Here is a 21,609-nt window from a genome sequence, read left to right as displayed (position 1 = left end):
ACTGATCCACCCCCTTCTTTATGCACACAAACTGGAAAATATGGAGGAAATGGACAAATGTCTAGAAACACACAGCCTCCCTAGGCTTAACCAGGAAGAAATAGATTTCCTGAACAGACCAATCTCAAGAGCTGAAATAGAAACAGCAATTACAAATCTCCCTAAAAAGAAAAGTCCTGTTCCAGATGGTTTCACACCCACATTTTACCACACTTACAAAGAACTAGTACCTATCTTGCAGAAACTATTCCACAACATCGAGAAGAACGGAAACCTCCCCAACACCTTTTATGAAGCAAATATTACTCTGATACCAAAACCAGGAAAGGATGCAACAGAAAAAGAAAACTACAGACCAATATCCCTAATGAATATGGATGTAAAAATTTTCAACAAAATCTTAGCTAACCGAATCCAGACGCTTATCAAAAAAATAATCCATCACGACCAAGTGGGTTTCATCCCAGGGATGCAGGGATGGTTCAATATACGTAAATCTATAAATGCAATTCACCACATAAACAGAAGCAAAAACAAAGACCACGTGATTCTTTCAATAGATGCAGAAAAAGCTTCTGACAAAATTCAATACCCTTTCATGATACGAACACTTAATAAAATAGGCATAGAAGGAACATACCTAAAAATGATACAAGCCACATATGACAGACCCATAGCCAACATCATACTGAATGGGGAAAAATTGAAAGCATTCCCACTTAGAACTGGAACAAGACAAGGCTGCCCACTATGTCCACTTCTATTCAACATAGTGCTGGAAGTCCTGGCTACAGCAATCAGACAGGAAAGTGGAATTAAAGGTATCCAAATAGGGGCAGAAGAGATCAAACTTTCACTGTTTGCTGATGATATATTATATTTAGAAAACCCCAAAGATTCAACCAAGAAACTCCTGGAACTGATAAATGAATTTAGTAAAGTCTCAGGATACAATATCAATACACAGAAATCAGAGGCATTCATATACGCCAACAACAATCTAATTGAGAACTAAATCAAAGACTCAATTCCCTTCACAATAGCAACAAAGAAATTAAAGTACCTAGGAATATACTTAACCAAGGACGTAAAAGACCTCTACAGGGAGAACTATGAAACACTGAGGAAGGAAATAGCAGAGGATGTAAACAGATGGAAATCCATACCATGCTCGTGGATCGGCAGACTCAACATCATTAAAATGTTTATACTACCCAAACTGATCTACAGATTCAATGCAATACCTATTAAAATCCCATCAGCATTCTTCACAGATATAGAAAAAATAATTTTACGCTTCATATGGAACCAAAGACCCCGAATATCAAAAGCAATTCTAGGCAACAAAAACAAAATGGGAGGCATTAATATGCCAGATATCAAACTATACTACAAAGCTATAGTAATTAAATCAATCTAGTATTGGCACAAAAATAGAAATATTGACCAGTGGAACAGATCTGAGAATCCTGATATAAAACCATCCTCATATAGCCATCTAATCTTTAACAAAGCAGACAAAAACATACGCTGGGGAAAAGATTCCTTTTCAATAAATGGTGCTGGGAAAACTGGATAGCCACTTGTAGAAGGCTAAAGCAGGACCCACACCTTTCACCTCTCACAAAAATCAACTCACGCTGGTAACAGACTTAAACCTAAGGTATGAAACTATTAGAATTCTAGAGGAAAATGTTGGAAACACTCTCCTACACATCAGCCTAGGCAAAGAGTTTATGAAGAAGTCCCCAAAGGCAACCACAGCAGCAACAAAAATAAATAAATGGGACATGATCAAATTAAAAAGCTTCTGCACAGCCAAAGAAATAGTCATGAAAGTAAACAGACAACCTACAGAATGGGAGAAAATTTTTGCATCCTACGCATCTGATAAGGGGCTGATAACTAGAATATACTTAGAACTCACGAAAACTAGCAAGAAAAAAATCAAATAACCCTATTAAAAAGTGAGCAAAGGACTTGAACAGAAACTTTTCTAAAGACGACAGAAGAATGGCCAACAAACATATGAAAAAATGCTCAACATCTCTAATCATCAGGGAAATGCAAATCAAAACCACAATGAGATATCACTTAACTCCAGTGAGAATGGCCTTTATCAAAAAGTCTCCAAACAATAAATGCTGGCGTGGATGCGGAGAGAGAGGAACACTCCTACACTGCTGGTGGGACTGCAAACTAGTTCAACCTCTGTGGAAAGCAATATGGAGATACCTTAAAGCGATACAAGTGAATCTACCATTTGATCCAGCAATCCCATTGCTGGGCATCTACCCAAAAGATCCAATGACATCTACAAAAAAGGCACCTGCACTCGAATGTTTATAGCAGCACAATTCATAATTGCAAGGCTGTGGAAACAGCCCAAGTGCCCATCAATCCGAGAATGGATTAATAAAATGTGGTATATGTATACCATGGAGTACTATTCAGCTCTAAGAAACAATGATGATATAGCACATCTTATATTTTCCTGGTTAGAGCTGGAACCCATACTACTAAGTGAAATATCCCAAGAATGGAAAAACAAGCACCACATATACTCACCAGCAAACTGGTATTAACTGAGCAGCACCTAAGTGGAACATAGGTACTACAGTAATAGGGTATTGGGCAGGTGGGAGGGGGGAGGGGGGCGGGTATATACATACATAGTGAGTAAGATGTGCACCATCTGGGGGATGGTCATGCTGGAAACTCAGACTTGTGGGGGGAGGGGGGAATGGGCATTTATTGAAACATTAAAATCTGTACCCCCATAATATGCCGACATAAAAAATAAATAAATAAATAAACAAACAAACATTCAATACAATCCTCCCCCCCGCCCAAAAAAAACCATCAGTGCCCTGTGAGGAAACATTAGACAAGAAGACAAATAATATAAAAAGAAAAGTGGCATTTTTTTCCCTGTAAATCAGTGTTCATTGTTTTTAAGCTTACCTTAGAAGTTCACCAGTACTGTGATGCACAACGACAAGTAGGTAAAGAATTCACTACAGTTCTATAAACAGCTAACAAATCTCTCTTTTGGTTTAAACTAAATTGCAAGGCAGCAACCATCCAATTTTAAATCTATAACCTTTGCTATATCTAGCAATAGCAACTACAGCATTTATAGTCAGTTAAAAAGTTTCAGATTACCATGGCTCAAAACATTGGGACCTTATTATACTCTGTACTGTACTGTATTAAAATGAAGGAGTAGGAAGAGAAAAATGATTCTTATGCTACTACTGAGAAAAATGCATTCTATTTTCTTCCCAATATAGGGCTGTTCCTTTTTCACACATGGAATGTGCAAGAGCAGGGGGTGATACAAGAACAAGTGGGAGAACTGGCACGCAGCACTTAATTTCAGTAAATACTCTGAAAAAGAAAATTTTAGAGTTGACCAAGCAGCTTTCAGATAAGGCAGTCTTGCTACTGTCCAGTAGAACATTAAGGATATTTTTGTAGAATGTAAAGAGACATAAAATTATTAATGCATTCTTTAAATCTGTTTCCTGATGCCAACAAGCAAGCTATTATTCCAACTACAATGACCACAGGCCCTGCAAGCCAAAAAGGTTAAGAAATCAGATATCCACAGAATTTTTGTGGAATATTTCACATAAATATGTATTTTTTTTTTTTTTTGAGACAGAGTCTCGCTTTGTTGCCCAAGCTAGAGTGAGTGCTGTGGCGTCAGCCTAGCTCACACCAACCTCAAACTCCTGGGCTCAAGCAATCCTGCTGCCTCAGCCTTCCGAGTAGCTGGGACTACAGGCACGCGCCACCATGCCCGGCTAATTTTTATATATATATATACACACACACACACACACACATATATATATATTAGTTGGCCAATTAATTTCTTTCTATTTTTTATAGTAGAGACAGGGTCTCGCTCAGGCTGGTTTTGAACTCCTGACCTTGAGCAATCCACCCGCCTCGGCCTCCCAGAGTGCTAAATATGTATTTATTAAACAATAACACAATACTGACATGTTAAATATTGTATGCAAAAAATTAAGTTGCAAATTTTCAGCAGAAAATGTATTTCTATTATTTCTTTTTTTTTTTTTTTTTTTTTACTTAAACCTAAGGTATGAAAGAAAATGTATTTCTGATGTTTCATTCTTGTACCTCTAAGCCTTTATGTTCCTGCTACTTAAATTTCTTATCTGTGCCTTTCTATTTTAGCTATTTAGTATACCTGTATAACATGCCTGAACAGAAGTCACTTTATTATAATATGAATACTGGCAATCAATCAATCAATCTTGAAAAAATATGGCAATTTGACTTCTGGTTTCCAATCTGTAAGAAGCTTAGAAGTCATCATTCCCATCCACATAACAAGGCTGAACAAATGGAAAACCCAACATCTTAGATCCATTGGAGAAATGAGGTTACACAGAAAACTGCTGCCCCCAAAACTAAAGAGACAGGCAGGCAGACACAGAGAATCACAACTCAACCAGAACAGAAACCTACAAGCAGAAACTCTGCAGGATCAATCCAGTATCAATGTAGGAAAATGTAAACTGTAATTTATGAATAGCTGGAGACTCAGTGTAGACAGGTTTAAGAGTTAAAAACTCCAGGGGTTCCTGGTCTTAGGCAGGCCCCCACACTTCTGTGGGTTTTACCTCAAGCAATCTTACCTACCAGGTTCTCACAGTAGAGATCAGAGAAAAATTTCCTGTGCTTCAGCAAAGGAGGGGAAAGGCAGCCATGCTGAACTATACCAGAGCACTCTGTTCTTCTAATAAGGCTTGCCCTCAAGAGAAACTATTTCACCAGAGCCTAACCAACTGGGTTTTACCAAACACTAACCAATTTGGGGGAAGGGAAATAAATATCCAACTTCAGTCTGCTCTAGCCTTTTTGTCTCACTTGGGGATAAAAACAAAACAAAACTGAGAAGCACTTTTGTGTAGGTCACAGCCAGGGGCCCAGACTCACTGAAAATCTGAGACCTAATCATAGCACTATATAATGTTTCCCCTCCCCCCCACACCTTACCACACACCTACAGGGCTCACATATAAGGGGATTACAAAAGAAGCAAGCGCCTTATTAGTCTCAAACTCAAAGACAAGAGAGGACAAACACAAGGGCACAAGAGGAAACTTTATCCTCCAACACCTATGGTAACACCTAAAGCTACACTAAATAGTAAAATGCCCTAAACCCCAGCCAGATAAACATGAAATCTCAAAATAAATGCCTATTTACCATGGCTCCTTTCACCCAGTATATCATCATGTTCAACAAAAAATTACAAGGCATACTTAATATGGCAATAGGACTCAAGTGTTCCACAATCTTTTAAAACACTGTTGAAAATGTAATCTTTGATAACATCATAGATTATAAAAAGTCAGGATAAGCAAGGATATTCAGCTAACACTAGCACTATTCAACATTATGCTAGGTCTTAGTTAATTCAGTTAAGATTCCAAAAGGATAAACAGTTTAAATATCAGAAAACAACTAAAAAATGCCACTATCTGGAGATATTTAGAAGACATAAGCATTTCAACTAACTATCAAACTAATTCAAAACCAGGCACGATAGTGCATGACTGTAATCCCAGCTACTTGGAAGGCCGAGGAGGGAGGATCACCTGCATCCAGGTGTTTGAGACCAGCCTGGGCAACACAGCAAAATCCTGTCACAAAAAATGATAATAATAATAAAAATAAAATTTTAAAAACTAATTCAAGTGTTCAGTAAGGAGTCTGGATTAAAAATTAGCATATAAAAATTATTAGCTTCCTATACACTAGTAATAATCGGTTAGGAAACATAAAAATAGGACTTCAAATAGTAAAAAAGAAACAAAATCCATACAACATCTAGAACAAATCTAACAAGAAATACACAAACTTATATAATAAAATTTTAGAACTTTACTAAAAATATGAGACTGGGTACAGTGGCTCACACCTATAAACCTAACACTTTGGAAGGCTAAGGCAAGAGGATTGCTTGAGCTCAGGAGTTCAAGACCAACCTGAGCATTAGCAGGACCCTGTCTCTACAAAAAATAGAAAAATTAGCTGGGCATGGTGGCGTGTGCCTATAGTCCCACCTTCTTGGGAGGCTGAGGCAGAAGAATTACTTTAGCCCACAAGTTTGAGGTTGCAGTGAGCTATAATTACACCACTGTACTCTAACCACGGCAAAAGTGTGAGACCCTATAACAACAAAAAAAAAAGAATCTGAAAAGATCTACATAAAGATATATGCCATGCTTCTCAGTGGGACTATGCAAAATTCTAAAGATTCAATTATCACCTAATTACTCTCTAAATTCAATGCAATCACAAAGAAAATGCTATAAGGTTTAAAATATGCATTATACAAATCAAAACCACAAAACTCCAGTGAGAATGGCCTTTATCAAAAGGTCCCCAAACAATAAATGTTGGCATGGTTGCGGAGAGATAGGAACATTCCTACACTGCTGGTGGGACTGCAAACTAGTTCAACCTCTGTGGAAAGCAATATGGAGATATCTCAAAGCGATACAAGTAGATCTACCATTTGATCCAGCAATTCCACTACTGGGCATCTACCCAAAAGATCAAGTCACTTTATGAAAAAGACACCTCGAATGTTTATAGCAGCACAATTCACAATTGCAAAGTTGTGGAAACAATCCAAGTGCCCATCAATATATGCGTGGATTAATAAAATGTGGTATATGTGTACCATGGAGTACTATTCAGCTTTAAGAAACAATGGTGATACAGCACCTCTTGTATTTTCCTGGATAGAGCTGGAACCCATTCTACTAAGTGAAGTATCTCAAGAATGAAAAAACAAGCACCACATGTACTCACCAGCAAATTGGTATTAATGGATCAACACCTAAGTGGGCATATAGGAACAACATTTATCAGGTGGGTGGGAGGGGGGAGGAGGGGATGGATATACACAAACACAATGAGTGAGATGTGCAATGTTTGGGGGATGATCACACTTGAAACTCTGACCGGGGGGGGCATGGGCAATATATGTAACCTTAACATTTGTACCCCCATAATATGCTAAAATTTTAAAAAAATATGCATTATGAAATATCACAAAGAAATATAAAGAACAAAATAAGGACACATGTAAGCACCAATCTAGCTCAAAAAAATAGGACATTACCCATACAGTTAAAAAAGAGCTACGAAGAGTTGCCCCATGAGACAGCAAAACACATCAAACAACTGCAGAAATTAAAAAAGTAAGGTAGTGGCATAGGTATAAACACACGTGCCAACCAGATTTCAGAAATGGACTCTTAAATGAAAATGTAATATAGGCCGGGCGCGGTGGCTCATGCCTGGATTGCTCAAGGTCAGGAGTTCGAAACCAGCCTGAGCAAGAGCGAGACCCTGTCTCTACTATAAATAGAAAGAAATTAATTGGCCAACTAATGTATACAGAAAAAATTAGCCGGGCATGGTGGCGCGTGCCTGTAGTCCCAGCTACTCGGGAGGCTGAGGCAGCAGGATTGCTTGAGCCCAGGAGTTTGAGGTTGCTGTGAGCTAGGCTGATGCCACGGCACTCACTCTAGCCTGGGCAATAAAGCGAGACTCTGTCTCAAAAAAAAAAAAAAAATGAACACGTAATATATATAATAAAGGTGACACTTCAAATCACTAATAAAAAGATTGGCTATTTAACATACTGTATTTAGATATCTGATTAGCATGAAAAATTCAGACCACCCTCACACCACACAAATTAATCAACCTTCTATTCTACCTGGATCAAAGAGTTAAATGTAAAAAGCAAAATAAAAAACTAGTATAAGGCCGGGCGCTGTGGCTCACGCCTGTAATCCTAGCTCTTGGGAGGCCGAGGCGGGCGGATTGCTCAAGGTCAGGAGTTCAAAACCAGCCTGAGCAAGAGCGAGACCCCGTCTCTACTATAAATAGAAAGAAATTAATTGGCCAACTGATATATATATAAAAAATTAGCCGGGCATGGTGGCGCATGCCTGTAGTCCCAGCTACCCGGGAGGCTGAGGCAGAAGGATCACTTGAGCCCAGGAGTTTGAGGTTGCTGTGAGCCAGGCTGACGCCACGGCACTCACTCTAGCCTGGGCAACAAAGCGAGACTCTGTCTCAAAAAAAAAAAAAAAAAAAAAAAAACTAGTATAAAAAATATGGTTGTAGGCCTTTAAAATATTATAATGGTGAAGGTATTCTTAAGGAAAACTTATCTATGATGAAAAACTCCACCAAGTTAAAAAGCTAGCTGATATACTGAGAAAAACACCTATAACAAAAGATAGTATCCTTAACCACAATACAGGTATGGAGCTGCAAAAATAGACAAAGTAAAACAACCCAATTAAAAATTGTAGGCCGGGCGCGGTGGCTCACGCCTGTAATCCTAGCACTCTGGGAGGCCGAGGCGGGCGGATTGCTCGAGTTCAGAAGTTCGAAACCAGCCTGAGCAAGAGCGAGACCCCGTCTCTACTATAAATAGAAAGAAATTAATTGGCCAACTAATATACATAGAAAAAATTAGCCGGGCATGGTGGCACATGCCTGTAGTCCCAGCTACTCGGGAGGCTGAGGCAGGAGGATCGCTTGAGCCCAGGAGTTTGAGGTTGCTGTGAGCTAGCCTGACGCCACGGCACTCACTCTAGTCTGGACAACAAAGCGAGACTCTGTCTCAAAAAAAAAAAAAAAAAAAAATTGTAAAGGCAGGCCAGGCACAGTGGCTCACGCCTGTAATCCTAACACTCTGGGAGGCTGAGGCAGGCGGATTGTTCAAGGTCAGGAGTTCGAGACCAGCCTGAGCAAGAGCGAGACCCCCACTCTACTAAAAATAGAAAGAAATTAATTTGCCAACTAAAAATATATAGGAAAAAAATTAGCCAGGCATGTTAGCACATGCCTATAGTCCCAGCTACTCGTGAGGCTGAGGCAGAAGGATCGCTTGAACACAGGAGTTTGAGGTTGTGAGCTAGGCTGATGCCATGACACTCACTCTAGCCTGGGCAACAAAGTGAGACTCTGTCTCAAAAAAAAAATTATAAAGACAACAAAGAGGCAACTCGATGAAAGAGGAAAGATACAAATTTACACTAAATATATGAAAAAATGTTTAACTTCTCTAGTAATCAGTAAGTACAAATTCAAGTAACATGTATATATGACCGTCAAGTAAAAAATTAAATATGTTGCTAAGTGCAAGTGACAGAATATGTAGCATATAAAAACATTTACTTAAAAATAATGAAACCTATATAAACATTTATGTATACATTCACTGAGAGATGTCTAAGGGAATAAATGCCAATCTCCAAAAGAAATTTCACCTGTGGATCAGTGAGCTAGGGGAAAGGGGCAAAAACGATTATTTTCTAAATTTTGTCTCTACTATGTGAATTTTTGTAATAAAAATTAATATGTATGCACTCAATTACATTTTTAAAATTTAATCCATATTCTTCCCTTTATGTTGTTACAAATATAAACAAAATAGAACAAAATACAAATTTATTTGTTCAGCCAGCCAGCCAACCAGCTGGCATATATACCTACATTCTCCAAAGTATTATATTTGATCCTGAAGATGCAAAGTAAATATGGTCAGGACCCCTACAGAATTCAAAATGTGGTAGGAGAGACTGTAGAACAGATATTTAGTATACAATAACAGAAAAATGAACTAAAGAGCTATAGGACTATAGATGAGGTATTATCTAAGGCTGGGGAAGATTTTATACAGGTGCCATTGGTTTAGGCATCTTAAAAGATGAACAAGAATGTGGAGACTGGAGGATAGATTTTGGTCTAGATACCAATATGTGCATGGGTTAGAAGGGACAAAAGTGGGGCATGCACCAAGAAGTCAGCTGAGACCACTTACAATATATATGATTCTGAGCAAAAAACTGAACCTGTTTCACTTGAAAAAAAGGCCCTCAGGGGCTGCTCTGAGGAAAATCAGATGGTGAGTTCAGAATGTGAGGGCAGCCAGCTGCATGCCTCCCACTCACTCATTTCCAAGGCTGACTTAGCTGTTTTACCTCAATTACTGTCTCCTTTCTCTCTTGCTGTTCCTCTAGAAGCTGTCTCTTGGCAGAACACAGCCTTCTCAGCCATGTACAATGAATGGTCTAGCACAGTTCTTGACACACTGTTTACTCAAAAAAAACATTAATTTCTTTAAAAAAAAAAAAAAAAGCCGGGCGCGGTGGCTCACGCCTGTAATCCTAGCACTCTGGGAGGCTGAGGTGGGCGGATTGCTCGAGGTCAGGAGTTCAAAACCAGCCTGAGCAAGAGCAAGACCCCGTCTCTACTATAAATAGAAAAAATTAATTGGCCAACTAATATATATATATAGAAAAAATTAGCCGGGCATGGTGGCGCATGCCTGTAGTCCCAGCTACTTGGGAGGCTGAGGCAGGAGGATTGCTTGAGCCCAGGAGTTTGAGGTTGCTGTGAGCTAGGCTGATGCCACGGCACTCACTCTAGCCTGGGCAACAAAGTGAGACTCTGTCTCAAAAAAAAAAAAAAAAAAAAAAAAAAACAAACAGATGTTTGGAGTTCTACTGAAATATTCTGTGGCACGCCCTAGAACTGCTCTGTGATTACTGCTAGGGTCTCAATTCTTAGTGTGAGAACCAGCCGTATGTTTAGCAAGCACCCTACCCAATGTGTGCACATACTTCATACTTACAGGCTGAGGCTGCTCTGCAATACAGCAGTTGAAACACAACCAGAATTCACTCATGCTTACAGTCCAAGGTATAAATGAGCACCGATGAAGAATCCAAATCTCAACTCAGGAAGTTCCACAAAACACGCTCCAATGATGCAAAATGATAATCTTATTATTTCACTGTGTTTTTTGTTCCTGGAAGCCAAGTATCTTATATAGTCGACTGAATAAAGAAAAATATTGTTTCCTTTCTTTGCTTCTGGTTCTATAGACTCATTTCTGAACCACCAGGAAGGTATAAAAATTGTTGTCTTGACCCAGAGCCTATACCAGGTAATCTAGGAGAAAAAGAAAAAGTAAAAGAACATAAGTTAATTTTCTTTGTTCTTGAAAGCTTTTATTTCTTAAATCTATGATAAAATTAAGAGTAAATATTACCCAAAAAAGTAAACACTGGAAAAAAAATCAAGATTTTAACAAACTGATACTCATTCAACAAATTACTTTTGAATACCTTTTGAGTGTCAAGTGCTAGGGATATAGCAGAGAAAGTACACAGAAATTCTTGCTTTCGTGGAGCATCTTATTTCACAACCACAAAAGTATGATTTTAACAAATTGATTTTTTAAAACCACTAATTAGAACATTATGATTACAACATATACGTTTCTAGTTCCAAGAAGAAATACCCATCATTTTCATATAGGTCTCTTCAGTTGAGTCCTTTATTCTTACAGACAACTTAGTAATTGACAAAGCAATAAATCCTGAAAAGTCAGATAATCAAGCAGCTATAGTTCATCAAAAACTATAAATAAAATTATCAACTTACCCAATGAAATTAGAATTGTACATGAAAGATGCATAAGGGTTAAGTTAGGCTTCCTTTTCTGAATCGAGCCATTAGATTCCTGCCCCCACCATCGCCACTGGAATGAGTGTTAATCAAGATACTTTTTTTGAGCGGGCGTGGTGGCTCAGGCCTGTAATCCTAGCACTCTGGGAGGCCAAGGCGGCTGGATCACTCAAGATCAGGAGTTCTAAACCAGGCTGAGCAAGAGCGAGACCCCGTCTCTACTAAAAATTAGTAAGAAATTAACTGGCCAACTAAAAATATATAGAAAAAATTAGCCGGGCATGGTGGCACATGCCTGTAGTTCCAGCTACTCGGGAGGCTGAGGCAGGAAGATCACTTGAGCCCAGGGGTTGGAGGTTGCAGTGAGCTAGGCTGACGCCACAGCACTCTAACCCAGGCAACAGAGTGAGACTCTGTCTCAAAAAAATAAATAAATAAATACTTTTTTTCCCACCACGGAAAACCAAGCTGAGTCAAGTGAGAATCGTTGGTCAGGCAATTTTCTACTTGCCAACTGGACAAAATGTAAACCTACTTTTTCTTCCCAACTGCCAAGTTGTGGACTTTAAGGACATCCTTAAAGTCAACAATGTTCTAACCTCATGCAGAAGATGGTTCTGAAATAATGCTGACAAGGAGAGACAAAAGAGGAAGTCCAGATGACAGAAATCCCTAGTTCTAGTCACCCCTAAAGACCAATTTGACCTGTAGACCTGAGCATAGATTTTATGAAGCAACATATCTCCCTTTTTAGCCTGAAGCAGGTTTATGTCATGTATAGCCTACTACAAGGGTCCAGTGAAGATGTCTAATAGTTGGATATACAGGTCTGAAGCCAAGGAGAAGTCTTGGAATGGTCAGCAGACTATGACTAAAGCAATAAATGCTGATCTCTAGGGAAAACAGTATCATGAGAAGCAAAGAGACCTCTGAAGAAGAACAGCATTTAAATGATGGGTAGAGACCAGACATGGTGGCTCACACCTATAATCCCAGCACTTTGGGAGGCCATAGGAGAACTGCTTGAGGACCAGGAGTTTGAGACCAGCCTGGGCAGCATAGTGAGACCCTGTCTTTATTAAAAAAAAAATTAAAAATTAGCCAGGCACAATGGCACATGCCTGTAGTCCCAGCTAATCAGGAGGCTGAGGCTAGAGGACTGCTTGGGCCCAGAAGTTCAAGGATGCAGTACTGTACATAGCTGTACTCCACTGTACTCCAGCTTGGGTGACAGAGCAAGAGACTCTGCCTCTTAAAAAAGGAGAGGGAGGAAGGAAGGGGAGGAAGGAAGGGGAGGAAGGAAGGGGAGGAAGAAAGGGGAGGGAGGGAGGGAGGGAGGGAGGAAGGAAGGAAGGAAGGAAGGAAGGAAGGAAGGAAGGAAGGAAGGAAGGAAGGAAGGAAGGGAGGGAGGGAGGGAGGGAGGGAGGGAGGGAGGGCGGGCGGGCGGGCGGGCGGGCAGGCAGGCAGGCAGGCAGGCAGGCAGAGAAAGATAAGTGTACAAGGGAGATTTGGTTGTTATCAGAGAGGGGGAGGGAGGTGAAAAACCAGTTAAATGTGGTATCACTAGAGCCTCTTTTGAGGAGGAAGTGGGTAGCAGTATTATCTGCCAATGAGATAATAAAGACTGAGAAAAGTCCACTAGACTGCAGCAAACAGATACATGGTGGCCTTGGCTACAGCAGTTTCAGAGTAGTAGTACAGAATACAGCTGACAAATGAGTGAAGGACAAGCAGCAGAGTCAACAAGTATAGACAATGTTTTCAAGAAGAATGGATATAAAGTTTAATAAGTAGGCTGGCAGGTAGAATGAGGAACTATCCTTGAAATGAAAAGATCAAAGACCAAAGATGTATTAATTTGATTATTCAAAGAACTGTTAACATTTTTGTCCCAAGAGGTAAAATATAAATCACTTATTTATAAATTTTTGAAAAAGACCTCATACATTTATAAGCTTTGCCAACTATAAATAACAACCATATTAAAGGATCACAGAACCCTGAACATTAAATAAGATTAAATTTCTCCCCTTTGCTTTCTCCAAAGCCATGACGATAAACCCAGTAAGGCATAAATGGCAGTTATTTTTATATTTATATAGATGAAGATCTTTAGTGAGGATAAATGCACGTATGCTCAATGTCACAAATCTAGGTAGTAATGAGGCATAAATCTGTGAATCTGATTCTACGGAGTCCAGGGGACAAGTGTTCTAACACACTATAGGAAAAAGACATGTTAAGACTTAAGCATTATGTTCAAGGAATAACAGAATAAAGAAAAAATTACATCCTTGCCATGATTAAAATTCAGAACCTGGAATGCTTACTTTAAGCAGGGATGAACATTTCTTATTTCACTCAAACTCTAACCCAAGGAAGTGGCAGTCTCTTTGTCCACGGAATTGGGCAAACACTATGAAGTTTTATAAGCTCAAAAGAACATTATGTTTCACTTATTTCCTCCATACAGTCTTCTTAGCAAGAATATAAGAGGAAAAGGGTCATAATATATTATTCACAATATATTATGAGCATTATTTCAGTGCTATTTAACTTCACCCTAGATCACAGACGTTGGCCATTAAAAAAGTCACTGTAAAATGAAATATCTTTTTAACCAATTCTATGAAAACAAACAGGCCTTTGTTCGAAACCGAAAATTCCTTATGCTCATCATTGTTGCAGCACATACAGATATGATGAAACTACTGTGATGTTTTCAAATCTACTGGATTTGAACTCTGATGTTTTCAAATCTACTGTTTGGTTTATTCCAGCAATATCACATTTTTCTATTCACATATACAGCTAGGCAATTTCCTATTTATAAATTACCTTTGCCAGACACAATCTTCAAATACTCATTTTACATTGGAAGGTGGTGTATATTCTTTTTCTCCTCCTTTTTAACAAAGTGTTCCTTCTGTTTAGTACTTAAAATCAATAAATGGCTTCCCACTTTACAATCCATACTAAATACTTTACAATATGCATTTCCTCAAATTCGAATTTTCTCCCATGAAAGTAAAGCTATTTTGATTTTTTTAAAAAATGTACATTTTCCTGCTCCCATGCACTATTTTCAGAGTGAAATTCATAATACTTCCTCTTTCATACTGTCTAGTTCAAGAATGACTGCTTAAAGTACAGTAATTTGTGCTTACATGTATTTCCACCTACATAACAGATCTGCCTAAAATGTATTTTCACACCAAGGGTATATTTGCAACTCCATGGGTTTTTTGTTTGTTTGTTTGTTAAGACAGAGTCTCACTTTGTTGCCCAGGCTAGAGTGAGTGCCGTGGCATCAGCCTAGCTCACAGCAACCTCAATCTCCTGGGCTTAAGCAATCCTTCTGCCTCAGCCTCCCGAGTAGCTGGGACTACAGGCATGCGCCACCATGCCCGGTTAATTTTTTTGTATATATATTTTTAGTTGGCCAATTAATTTCTTTCTATTTTTAGTAGAGACAGGGTCTCGCTCAGGCTGATTTTGAACTCTTGACCTGGAGCAATCCGCCCACCTTGGTCTCCCACAGTGCTAGGATTACAGGCGTGAGCCACCTCACCCGGCCTCCATGGGTTTTTATTTGTTAAGTAAATATATTTATCTTTTAATAAAACCTTTTAAACATGCCTTGGAATGTGTTATCAATACATTTTCTATCCTCTTGCTTTTCTAAACAAATTTCCTTTTCTAGGATTTTTTATCCCAAAAGTACATATATTTAGAACACATTTATATATAAACGCCTTCAGAAAAGTAAGTACTGAATTCTTCACAAAAAATTTCAACACTACCACTAATAATAACTATAATAACAGTTACTTTCACTTCTTGAGCTGAAAGTTGTTTTAAACATGACCATTTTAAAAGCCTTATACTTTTTGAAATCTTTAGATAACAAAAGGAGTGTCACTCAGCAATAATATCAACATCTAAACTTGGCTTTAAACACGGCTCAGCACATTCCACACATAACTAAGGGGTCAGACTGGTCTACAACACAAGAGGGTATTTTACCAACTCAAATTCATAAGACATAAGATTTTAGAAATGGAAGAGATCTTTAAAGATGACATCATGGAACTTGCTCACTAAATAGCCTGAAGTGAATTATCCAAGGCCACTTAGCAAGTGACAGACAGAGCTGCCCTGAATTAAAAGCTCAGTCTCTTGACTTATGAGATTGGCACAAGAGAAAATTGTAATAGTATCCTCTAGTCAAAATACTAACCAACCTCTCCATTTTCCCTACCTAAATCAAATGCTACCAACACAAGTTTTCTCCCTGTGTGAACAGTTTTGCTGCAAAGGGGCTTTTTAGATCAACTTCCAAACAAAAAAGTAGTTAAGCCTTGATTTGAAAAACTGGACAATCAGTTCAGGCACTGAGCATGCCCAGTTTGTGAGAATCTGAATCAAAAGTTCGGAATTCAGACTCTAAAAGATCTGTGGCAATTATAGTACTTTGCTAATTTCTAGAAACGTTAGCTTAGGCAAATGACAAGCTCTACAATCCTCAGTTTTCTCAGTTATAAAACAGAATGTTGCAATGCCATTTCACAGGTCTGAAATGAGGACTAAATTAGAAGACACTGCATACGTTATAAAGAGTTATACAGGATAAGTATCCCTTATCCAAAATGCTTGGGACCAACAGTGTTTTGGATTTCATTTTTCATATTTTAGAATATTTGTATGACTAACCCCATTGAGCATCCCAAATCTGAAAATTCCATCTGAAACGTTCCAATGAGCATGTCCTTTGAGTATTATGTCAGTATTTCGAAATGTTCTGGAACCTTTCAGATGTTCAGATTTGGGATGCTTTACCCTGTATTAAGATGCTTTTATTTGTTATCAGAATTAATGTGGCAAATAGCATTATTCTGATATAGCATTAATAGGCAATTTGCTGCAGCAACTATATGCATAAATGTACTGATTCAAATTTTCTATTGGTTTCTTCCCAGAATTACCTAGCCTCTTCCTTCAATCTTAACTACTGCTCTCTAAGCATATTCCCTAGGTTCCTTTCCTAAATTGGATGCTGTTTCTAAAAATGTCTCCCTCTTCTTTTCATCTTTCTCAGCCTATTTTGTAAAATCACATACTCCAGTGGCTTCCTAAGAAAGGGTACAGAGAAGGAAAATGTTTCAACTTCTTGTATTTGGCAACTGATTGGTCATTTGGTTGAATATAGAACACCAAATTAAGAATCTTTCCCTCAGGATTTTTAAGGTATTGTTTTACTACCTGCTAACTTTCAGAGTTGCTGCTACTAAGTCTGGTGACATTGCAATTTTCCTTCCTCTGTGTGTGATGTATTTCCCCTCTGGAGGGGTTAAAGATTTTTTTACTTTACCCTGGAATTCTCAAATTCCATAAAGATATGACTTGGTATGGTCCTTTTTCATCACTGTACTGGGGTCTGGATGAGCCCTTTCAAACTAGAGAATGACATCTCCTTTAGTTTAGGAAAATAAATAGTATTTTCCTGAGTATAGCATAGGGTTGTAAAAATAAAAAACAACTCTATGCTGAAATAAAACCCTATGCTATATAATAGTATATCACAGGGTAGTTGTGAAAATAAAATACTTATCACACACAGTAAGTGCACAATGATTTTGATGATTATTCATACATTTACCAATTTATTTGATTACAATTGCTTCTTGCCTCTCAATCCTTACTTTTAAATCCAGCTCTCTTCTTCATAAAGTACATGCTTACACAACTTTTGCAATAGTATGTACTTTTTAATAGTTATATACAAGTGGTAAGTTTCTCAGTTGTCTAAAATTATAGTTTTTAATTTTAATTTTGAAATAATTTCAAACTCCCAGAAGAGTTGCTAAAATAGAAATCTCCAATGTATCCTTCACCCAGATACACTGTTAACAGAATGTCTATACAACAGTCCCCGTTATCCATGGGCAATGTATTCCAAATCTCCCAAGCAAAGTCTGAAACCACAGACAGTACTGAACCTTATATGCACTATGTTTCTTCCTATACACTGACAGGCAGGTAGAGTGCACAGAGTGGATATACTGCCCAAGGAGGTGATCATGCCCCTGGTGGGATGCAACAGGATGGCATGAGATTTAATCATGCTCCTCAGAATAGCATGCAATGTAAAACCTATGAATTGTTTATTTCTGAAATTTTCCATTTAATATTTTCAGACTGTGGTTGGATCACAGGTATTTGAAACCAAAGACAGCAAAACCACAGATAAGAAGGAACTACTACTGTGTCTTGCCCTTATCCCTGAACGATAATTTAGCTAAGTATAGAATTCTTGATCAATAGTGCTTTTCCTTCAGTTCTTTGCAGATATTATTCTCACCTCTACTGTTGATGAGATGACGACTTTCAAGCTAATTCTTGGTCCTTTGAATATAAAACTGTAAGCCAGGTATGGTGGCACACACCGGTAGTCCCAGCTACTCAGGAGATTGAGGTGGGAGGGAGGCTTGAACCCAGGAGTTCAAGACCAGCCTAGGTGATATAAAGAGACCTCATCTCAAAAAAATATTTCTTTTTTCTTTACAGATGTTTTGAAGATTGTCTTGAATTTGGCTTTAACTTCAAAGAATCTCTAGTTTCTGATTTATTTTTATTTACTTAGAACTGTGTCACCTGTTTCTACTCTGCTATTTAACCCATCAATTTTTCCCCCAACTATTGACTTTTATATAAATGAATCATGATTTTTAATTTTAATAAGTCCTATTTGGTTCTTTTGCAAATTCACCTACTCTAGTATCTTAGTCTTTTATTTACACATTTTAAACAGACTTAGTGTTTTTCTGATTGTGCCATTAAATCAATTCATAATCTAATTATCATTTTTGGATTATCTGCTGACTCTCCCATATGGTGGGCTGTTTCTTATTTTATTATGAATTTACCTTGATTGAGGGATTGTTTTTCCTGTGCAAGTCCAGTGCACCTGTGTGAAGTTTGCATTTGCTACAGCTTAGAAATTCACAAAGTGAAGTTTACAAATTCAAGCAAAAATTTTAATTCCTTGGCTTGGGATTTTTGTATACATTCATATTACACATTGGTATGTAGGTACAAGAGTAGAAAGGCAGCATGGTGTAGTAGTTTAGAATTTAAGATTCTAAAACTAGACCAAGTTCAAATTCTGGATTCTTCTACTCACTAGCTTTATGATCTTGGGTAGGGTCCTTATTATGGCCCATTCTGCTGTTCTATAAAATGGAGTTTATAAATAGTATCTACCTCAGAGATTTATATAAGGATTAAATGTATAAATTTAGACTGCTTAGAAAGTGAAACCACTACTACTTCATTTTCCAATAGGATGGGGGTTCTCTGCCTCATTTCCATTACAGTCCATAGGTTCTTTAACCAGTACCTATCATGGTGGTAGACAGGGCATTCTGCTCAAAACTTTGAACTGCCTCTGAAACATTAGCCACCCAGATTCCCATCTATCATGCCACAATATTTCTAGTGGGGATACGTAAAAAGAAAAGAGTTCAGGCTATGATGTAGACTTGAGGAACTGATGGCATTCATCTGGCTGCCATTTCGAACATCAATGATGACGTGCTACAAAGGCTCCAGGGTGAATCAGACCACAGGATTGCCGTATGCTGGTATTACACAGGAGATGCCTACTGAGCACTGCAGAAATAATTATGGTAGTTCCTTTACAAGTTGTTTGTGACTACTTGTTCATGTACAACATAGTTACTAAATAATAAATTTTTTAAACATTCACGCCTTTTTGCATCACCCTATGTAGTCAGAATCCTGGACAATATTGGAGAAAAAAGTTTTTAATGTGGTATGTGATGGGATCTTCACTTTCATATTCAAAGGAAAGCCTGTAATAATGAAAAGCTTTGATAATGTTGTTATGATAAAGATTTCAGAAACAGAAAATACTAATCGGTTATCAAAGTACAGGGACCATTTCTGATCTATAAACTTAAATCACAGTGGGTCAAATGAGAAAGCCAATATTCTTGGATTCTCTATTCGTTTTTTGTATGGTTTACACTGAAGAAAAAAAAAAAGAAAAGAAAAGAAAAAAATCCATGATTGAAAATCTCCCTAGGTTATAAAGAAAAGCCCAACTAGCTTATAAACCCCTCATATGGAAAAAAAATTTGAGTGCTAATCATACATTATACTACGTACCTTGGCAAATACTATCTCATTTAATTTTTACAATCCTAAGAGATATTATCATTACTTTGGAAACGAAGAAACCACAGCTCAGACACAAAGTAATTGAAGATAGGCTGGGCGTGGTGGCTCATGCCTGTAATCCTAAGCACTTTGGGAGGCTGAGGGAGGATTGCTCAAGGTCAGGAGTTTGAAACCAGCCTGAGCAAGAGCAAGACCCCATCTCTATTAAAAGTAGAAAGAAATTAACTGGCCAACTAAAAATATACAGAGAAAAAAATTAGCTGGGCATGGTGGTGCATGCCTGTAGTCTCAGCTACTTGGGAGGCTGAGAGGCAGGAGGATCGCCTGAGCCCAGGAGTTTGAGGTTGCTATGAGCTAGGCTGACACCACAGCACTCTAGCCCAGGCAATACAGTGAGACTATGTCTCAAAAAAATAAATAATAATTGAAGATAGACCATTACCCTTTATATTCTTTTTTAAGGTCTACTTTAATGTTACCTTAAATTATAATTATTTATGATATACTGATTCTCATAAGCTGTCAAAGTAAAATCTAAATTATCACTCTTTTATTGCATATAACATGGTAACTTGTTCCGGTACTTAAAAATAAATAGTTAATGAATTAATTTCAACATAAAAAAATATATACACAGTACTGCAGAATTTCCATGGAATTTGACAATGGAAAAACCTACATTCAAAACTAGATTCTACCACTTATTAGATAAGTGGCATTAGTCTATAGCCTCTTTTAATGGAAGTTTTCACTTAGGAAAATTATACCAGCTTTGCAGGATTGCTCTAAGGCAGAGCTTCTCAACCTCAGCGCTCCTGACACTTCATCCAGATAACTGTTGTGGGAACTGTCCTGTGCATTGTAAGATATTTAGCAGCATCTCTGTCTTCCATCCACTAGATACCAGTAGCACCCCTCCCCACAAGTTGTGACAACCAAAAATGTCTCCAGACACTTCCAAATGTCCCTGGGGAGTCATTCCCCCAGTTGAAATTCATACCGTAGGGAAAAATATTATAAAAATGAACTAAAAAAAAATATATAGATAATATCCCTCTACTCCAAAGACTCCCCTTCAGATGGGAGGGACAAAGAAAAGACTCCCTGAGCCAAACCTCCAAGGACATTCTCCCAAAAGCAACAATCAGGAATACAAAATTCTAATAACCTTATGTCGTATATTAAGATGGCTACAAATTCTTAGTTATTCCTCCAACGGAGAGATAAATTCCTTTACATTGAAGTCAGGTGACCACAGCGACTTATTTGATTATAGAATAAGCCTTAGAATTTATAAGGTCATAAAAACCCTTGTAGCTTCTGCTCAGATGTCCAGTTACCCTAAGACTGCCATGCTGGAAGGATCATGTACAGGCAAATGGATTAACAGCCCCAGTTGAACCCAGTCTTCCAGTCTCCCTAGCCAAAACATGTGAATAAAGCTACTTAGAATCCCCCAGTCCAGCCCACCTGCTAGCTGAATACAAGTGAATGTCCTTCGTTGATGCTAGGTTTAATAGAAGAAGCGCCAATACCTGCCCAAATTCCTGACCTTCAAAAATGAGAGATAAATTAATAATAAAAGAGTTGCTCGCTAAAGCCACTAAGTTCTAAGATAGTTTGTTAGATGGCAATAGATAACGGGAACCCTTACATGATTATTTTCATTTAGTTTGTATATATTTTACTTGCATACACTTTTTAACTATAGATTTTCATGTTTTTGAGGAAATCTTTGTGTAACTATCCTTACTGGCCCAAATGAGGTCATCCAATTCCTATCAAGATGACAAACTATCACAGTCTTCTGGTCCCAACAAAATCAACCCTGGGAAGGAAAAAACACAGAAGTAAATC

General features: G+C 38.0%; 1 protein-coding gene across 1 annotated transcript in view; it reads right to left on the bottom strand.

Moving 5' to 3' along the window:
- CDC42SE2 (CDC42 small effector 2) overlaps positions 1-21,609 on the bottom strand; it is a 98,737-nt gene that overhangs the window by 28,568 nt on the left and 48,560 nt on the right. Inside the window, exon 3 of the mRNA XM_012762105.3 lies at positions 10,712-11,031. Coding sequence (XP_012617559.1) covers positions 10,712-10,765 — 54 coding nt within the window. The 5' untranslated portion in view covers positions 10,766-11,031. The remainder of the gene's footprint in view (positions 1-10,711; positions 11,032-21,609) is intronic.

The sequence above is a fragment of the Microcebus murinus genome, chromosome 21 (genome assembly GCF_040939455.1).
Source record: "Microcebus murinus isolate Inina chromosome 21, M.murinus_Inina_mat1.0, whole genome shotgun sequence".
NCBI classification, from domain to species: Eukaryota; Metazoa; Chordata; class Mammalia; order Primates; family Cheirogaleidae; genus Microcebus; species Microcebus murinus.
The sequence above is the reverse complement of the archived record's forward strand: the minus strand, read 5'-3'. Positions and strand labels throughout refer to the sequence as shown.